This window comes from Gopherus evgoodei, unplaced genomic scaffold, assembly GCF_007399415.2.
Source record: "Gopherus evgoodei ecotype Sinaloan lineage unplaced genomic scaffold, rGopEvg1_v1.p scaffold_297_arrow_ctg1, whole genome shotgun sequence".
In the NCBI taxonomy this organism is placed as follows: domain Eukaryota; kingdom Metazoa; phylum Chordata; order Testudines; family Testudinidae; genus Gopherus; species Gopherus evgoodei.
The window spans coordinates 20,094-26,513 of NW_022059960.1; the positions used below are offsets into that span (position 1 = coordinate 20,094).

Consider the following 6,420-nt stretch of genomic DNA (forward strand, 5'->3'; position numbering starts at 1 on the left):
ACTCTTAACATGAACCTCTGAAACCCAACACTCAATTTCAAACCGAACCCTGAAACATCACTCTAATGTTAATCCTAATTCTAAATCTTATCCTACACATAGCCTTGATCTTAGCTCTAAGGGCTGTGTTGTTGTTCTTATTAAGGCACAGAGAGCTTGTACCTAACAATTAAACTCTCTGATATACAAATACAGTAGAACACAATACCCAGAGTTTGCTATTTGTTGCAATCTACATTCCCTGGTCTACCTGCATCGCTGACCTCCATCTTGCAAGAGGAAGGTTGATCTTTGGTCTCTATTGCCACAATCCACTTTCTTACACAACTACAGAGGGACTTAGATGTTGCAGTACTCAGTGTCACAACACCTCACATTCAGGTACCTAGAATATCATTGGGATTCACACAGTCTGAGTCAGGCCCCCAGGCTCCCTATACAATGCAAGAGGAGAGGGAGACAGCCAAGAATGAGATCCACAAAAGCCAAAATGCTAGGCTAAACTAGGCAATAGGAGGTGCTGTGACCCAGGGATCCATTGGTGCCAAGTGGCAGAGGACAAAAGGTGTTTACAGGGATCCCCTGGGTCAGGTTTCTATGTAACTGTTCACCAAAGGGTGGCATATAAGGTCTCTACCAAGAGCTAGTAGCTTACTGGTCATCATAATTGCAAAGTGTATGCACAGATGATATTTAAGGAGTTGTTTATCTATACTGAAAACTATGCTCTTAAGGTATGTACATTAAGACAGGTCAACAGAAGGCGATAAACAGGTTCTGTTCTGGTGGGGGTAGTAAACACTTCTCTCTCTGGCTGGTCATTGTGTATCTCATAATGTAAGTCCATTTGCTTTACTGAGCCTAATGCTAATGCAGAAGTTGTGAATTCATATAAGAGAAGGGCTGCAGGAAAAAAACAAATCCAGCAAAGGGGATGTCCTGCTTACAAGTAAAGACAAGGGATTTAAGAGGTATAACTGGGAGTACTGAGGTAAAGCCAGGATCATTCATTGAGGAGACAAGCTGAGTGGCTTTCCTAATGAAAAAGGCATTGCAGCCTACCTGGCTGAGAAACGCAGGTGAGTAATACTATAAGATATGACAGTAACTAATTAAGTAAGTCTAGGCGCTCGAATGTGTACTATATGTTTATTTTACATGTAACCATTTGTTTTAAATATATCCACTTACTAGGACTTGAATCTCTCCTCTGTGTTAAATGAACTTGCGCATGTTTTCATTATAAAATCGCTAATTACTGTGTGTTGAGCGGAGCAGTGATCCGAGGGGAAACTGGTAAGCTGGGGTGTCCTGCTTCTTTGGGAGCAGAGGATCTGTGAATTCGCTGAGTATCCAGTGGATCAGGGGCTGAACACTCCAAGGAGATATTCTGAGGGCTCAGATTTTGGATAGTGCCAATTACTAACCTGCCGAGGGACCGCGGAGCCTGCATAGGCTGAGAGGGGAGTGCTTGTGTTGCCCACAGCTGGTGGGACTGGGGAGCTGACTCCCGACAAACACAGACAAGGCTTCCTCATTCTAGGGACAGATGGTAGAGAGGTGTTTCACAATCCTGGGAAGCATCACAGATACCAAGGACAAGGGGGTGTCTTAAGCCCCCTCCCTTAGCCCAGTGGTTAAGGTACTCATCCGTGATGTGGAAAACTACTAGGTCATGTCCCTCCTCTACTTGAGAGGGAGAAGGGATTTAAACACAGGTCTCCAAACACTCAGGAGAGTGCTCTAAACACTGGTTGATAGGGTAGTCTGATGTAACTCTCCTGTATTCTATCCTGGTGACGCTGTTCCATTTTGGATAAATAATTAAGGTGTCATTAGAGTGGGGGACTGGATCCTGGGTTTCCCAAATGCTGGTAGCGTCTACCAACCACCAGCCTATAGACATTCTCGTGTGTACACATGCCCTCTGGCCCAGTGACTCTTTATTCATCCAAAGTGGAACAACTGCACCAGGAGAGACTAAAGGACTCCCACATCAGAATATCCTTTAACCCAGTGCTTAAAGCATTCACCAGAGAGGTAGGAGACTTCTGTTCAAATCCCTTTTTCTCATCAGGCAAAGGGGAGACTTAAACCAGGGGTCTCCCACCCACCAGCCAAGTACTCTAAAGCGAGGGCTACTTCCACCTGTTTTGTGTGGCATTAGGTATGCTTTGAGCACACCTACAAAATCAGACTCTGCATGCAAGTTAAGTGAAGGAATACCGATCTTCTCCCCATTTACGTGTTGCTCTGGGGCCTAGGTATCCGGGCGCAGAGAATGAGACAACAGGACATGTCCCCAGTGGCAAAAACATAGGTGCCTAAGGAACTTCTACTGCACAAACTTAGGTTCTGAGTGAGTTTAAGCACCTAAAAGAGTTTGGCAGCAGCTGAGTGCTGGTTCTGTGAATCCCAGTGGGGTCTGATTCTGGGACTTGGGTGCCTGAAGTGACAGTCTGGCACCTAATGCTCTTTGTGAATCTACCCTTGGTTCTTATCTATATCTTTAGATGCCTAAATACTTTTAAAAATTGGCTTTAAATGGAGTTCATACACAGGAACTTGGAAACTTCAGTAATAAAAATACAGGAGTTTTCCACCTAAGCTCTGTTCTGTGTAAATAGCCAACCATTTGGAGTAAATAATACAGCTACTGGTTTGATTTTTTTTTCCTTTTATAATGCTGATTCAATGAAATTGCAACATTTTGCAGAAATGTATTGATTTCATCAAAAAAATATACAGGAAATTATCTAAATGTTTTGTGTCAATAATATAACAATTTAATAATTAATATATTATAGACATGATTTAATATTACATTATATTATATTATAAAAGTTGAAGTGATAAAGTCAAAATAAAACATTTCAACAAGATCAAAATTAAGTATTTCAGAAGATTTCATTTCACAAAAACAAAATCAAATGTCAAAATATTGGAATTTCCCGTTGGATGGGAATTCTGTCTTTAGATAAGCTCTTGTAGATGAGACTATGTTTAGCTGGAGACATATTCAAAAGCCCTAAGACATATTACATTTTACCTTTTGCTTAGAATTTGTTGAAAAAATGGGGGAAAAAACCCCGCATTTGTGAAACAATTCAAAATTTCAAAGTATTTTTCATTCCAAAAATAAATTATTTTTATTTAGTTTTTGTTTTGTTTTCTTTGCTTTGTATTTTTTTCTGCAAAACATTTTTAAACAAATATGAAAAATCCAAATATTGATATTTGGAATTTCCCCCCTTTTCCCTTCTTTTTTCTTTATCCTTTCCTCCCAGCTCCATTTTCACTTCTAAATGCAATACAGTGAATGGTATACAGGGATTTGGTTATTTTCATTTCTCATTTTTTTCTTTATGCCACTATGTATTTTTTCAAAAGCTGAGGAGTCAAAGAGTGAAGAAAGAAAGAAAGAAAGAAAGAAAGAAAGAAAGAAAGAAAGAAAGAAAGAAAGAAGCTGAACACAAAAATTCAAAATACCAGAATTTCAAAATATTCAGTTTCAACAAAAAGAAGAAAAAGAAAAGGGTTTCTGATTTTGAGAAAAGATTGTTTTTTCTTAAAAAACAATGCAAATGAAATAATGTTAACAGCTCTAATGATATCTTACTATATAGCAAATCAAAGACATCTACAGACTTTACATACCAGTGAGTGCTTTTTCCAAGGCTTTCTTCACCTCTTTGTTTCTTAGAGTGTAAATGAAAGGGTTTAACAGTGGTGTTACAATTGTGTTTAAAGTGTTGACTATTTTGTTTAGAGCCAGGGTGTTCTGTACAGAAGGTTTGACGTACAAGAAAATGGTGGAGCCATACCAGATAATCACAACAGCCAGATGAGCACAGCAAGTGGAAAAGGCCTTTTGCCGTCCTTGTGCTGACGGAATTCTCACTATTGTGGAAATGATAAAAATGTAGGAGATCAGAGTTACTATACAGGTGCCCAGGAGGACAATGAAGGAGGTGATGAAAGCCACCAGCTGAAGGAGATGTGTGTCTGTGCAGGAGAGAACTATCCAAGAATCTAGGTCACAATAGAAATGATTGATGACATTGGGGCCACAAAAGGACAACCTGGTTATGAGATACGCCGGCACACAAATAGCTAGGAAACCACACACCCAACAGCAGAGGGCCAGCCAAGCAGACAAGGTGCTGTTCATGATGGAACTATAGTGCAGTGGATAGCAAATGGCCAGATAGCGGTCATAGGCCATGACGGATAAGAGGAAACATTCTGTGCAGCCAAAGGATAGAATGAAGTACATCTGTGTGATGCAGCCAGTAAAGGAAATGGTTCTGCTTGTCCCCAGGAAGACTGCAAGTGTCTTGGGAATGCAGGCTGTGGTGTACCATATCTCTAGGAAAGAGAAATTGCAGAGGAAGAAATACATGGGAGTTTGCAGGTGGCAGCATGTTCTCACTAGGATTATGATGGCCATGTTTCCCATGACTGTCAGGATGTACATCATGGAAAACAGCACAAAGAGGAAGGTCTGCAAATATTGACTACCAGGGAAGCCCAAGAGGATGAACTCATGCGCTCTGGTTTGGTTTGCCATCTGTGTTCAAGACACATATTCCATCTGTTACAAAGCAAGAGATTGTTACAGAGGCAGTTAAATATATTAGATCAGGGGTCGGTAACTTTGAGAAATGGTGTGCCAAGTCTTCATTTATTCACTCTGATTTAAGGTTTCATGTGCCAGTAATACATTTTAATGTTTTTAGAAGGTCTCTTTCTATAAGTCTATAATATATAACTAAACAATTGTATGTAAATAAAAATTTTAAAATGTTTAAGAAGCTTCATTTAAAAATAAATTAAAATACAGAGGCCCACGGACCGGTGACCAGGACCTGGGCAATGCAAGTGCCACTGAAAACCAGCTTGCGTGCCGCCTTCAACATCTGTGCCATAGGCTGCCTAACTCTGTATTAGATATTGCTGACCCTTGAAGGTTTGAGTTCACCATCGCAGTCTGTCAGGATACCTAATACCGATCACCGCCTCTTTGTGTGATGAGCAGACTAGGCTATGCTAACTGTGAGGAGAGGCAGGTTTCTTCACCTAACGGGCCCACACTTGTCCTTTAGGCACCTTTGAACTGTATTCTGTCAATAGATGTTCAAACAGTCATTCTCTCTATTCATATACCTTAGGTCTTTGTGGGCAAGCTTCTGATTTACTGTTTTCAGGATCTGTTTTCGTCTAACACAACTTTTTGATCAATTCCCTTTTTCACCAATTATATCTCCTTTCAGTTTTTGTCCCTTGATGCTCTCTTTCTGGTGCATCTGTAGCTATTATTTCCCTCTACTTCCCTTCTCTAATAGTGTCAGCTCACATACCCAGGTTTACTTTTTTTAGCTTCTCGTGACCTGAAACCTTTCCTATTTTTCTTCTTTCCTCTTTTCCGCTTCCCAGTCCCTGACTTCTATTCTTCTGTTGTTCTCGTATTTTATCACCTCACCTCCTACCCCAAGTTCCACTTCATCCGCCAGCTCAGAATCTAGATTCTTCTCCTCTCACAGTTTGTTTCCATCTGCCCCTTCGGGCGGATTCTGAGCCCCTTCCCAGTTCGAGCTGCCCTCTCACTGGCCATCTCTCTCCCCAGGGCAGCATTCTCTGCAGCTGCTTGTGTCAGGGTGAGGGTTACTACACTTACCTAAGAGAAATCTGTGTGACCTTATTTATTTGCCTCAGTAAATTACTGCTGCAGTGAGTGTCACGTGTTAAAGAGACATTTTAGTCCCTTCTCACTCACCTTGGTGTAAATCAAGAGTAATTCTACGGAAGTAAATGGGGTTCATTCTCCACTCACTCACATCAGTGCAAATTAGGAGTGTGGCCGCTGAAGAAAAAGGAGAAGATTCTCCGCTTACACACCACAGTATAAATCCAGAGTAACTCCATGGGCATCAATGGGGCAATTTCTCCTGCCACTTAGCCTGATGTAAATCAGAAGTTATTTCACTTCAGTGAGTGGATTTACACCACTGTCAGACCGGTATGGAAGGAGCATCAAGCCCAATATGTCCTTCTATTTATGCCAGGGTTTACAGCATAAGTAAGAAACAAACCAAACCAAAACCAGCACGGTGAAATATACTTACTTTGTGCATATCAGTTTAATGATTCCTCACTCCGGAAGGATAGGATTATAATTCAAAATGATCTGGACAAACTGGGAAAAATGGTCTGAACTAAATAGGATGAAATTCAGTAAAGACAAATGCAACATACTCCACTTAGGAAGGAACAATCAGTTGCACACATACAAAATGTTTCATAAATTGAATATTTGAACCTTTCATACCCAAAAATTCTGGAAAACTGTGTCTATTTCTATATTGGTTAGACCATCATCCCCTTCAGAAGCTCAGCATCTGCCAGCAGGGATTGCCTTTG

The 6,420-nt window shown here is 40.7% G+C and overlaps 1 protein-coding gene across 1 annotated transcript; it reads right to left on the minus strand.

Moving 5' to 3' along the window:
- Positions 1 to 3,566: 3,566 nt before the first annotated feature.
- Positions 3,567 to 4,570, minus strand: LOC115640340 (olfactory receptor 6F1-like). The gene has a single exon (XM_030543082.1). It carries the CDS (start codon positions 4,568 to 4,570, stop codon positions 3,650 to 3,652), a length of 921 nt encoding a protein of 306 aa, XP_030398942.1. The 3' UTR covers positions 3,567 to 3,649.
- Between the last annotated feature and the right edge of the window lie 1,850 nt (positions 4,571 to 6,420).

What these genes read in the sequence shown, in the direction of transcription:
- LOC115640340 (XM_030543082.1), bottom strand. Translation starts at nt 4,570, where the DNA reads ATGGCAAACCAAACCAGAGCGCATGAGTTCATCCTCTTGGGCTTCCCT.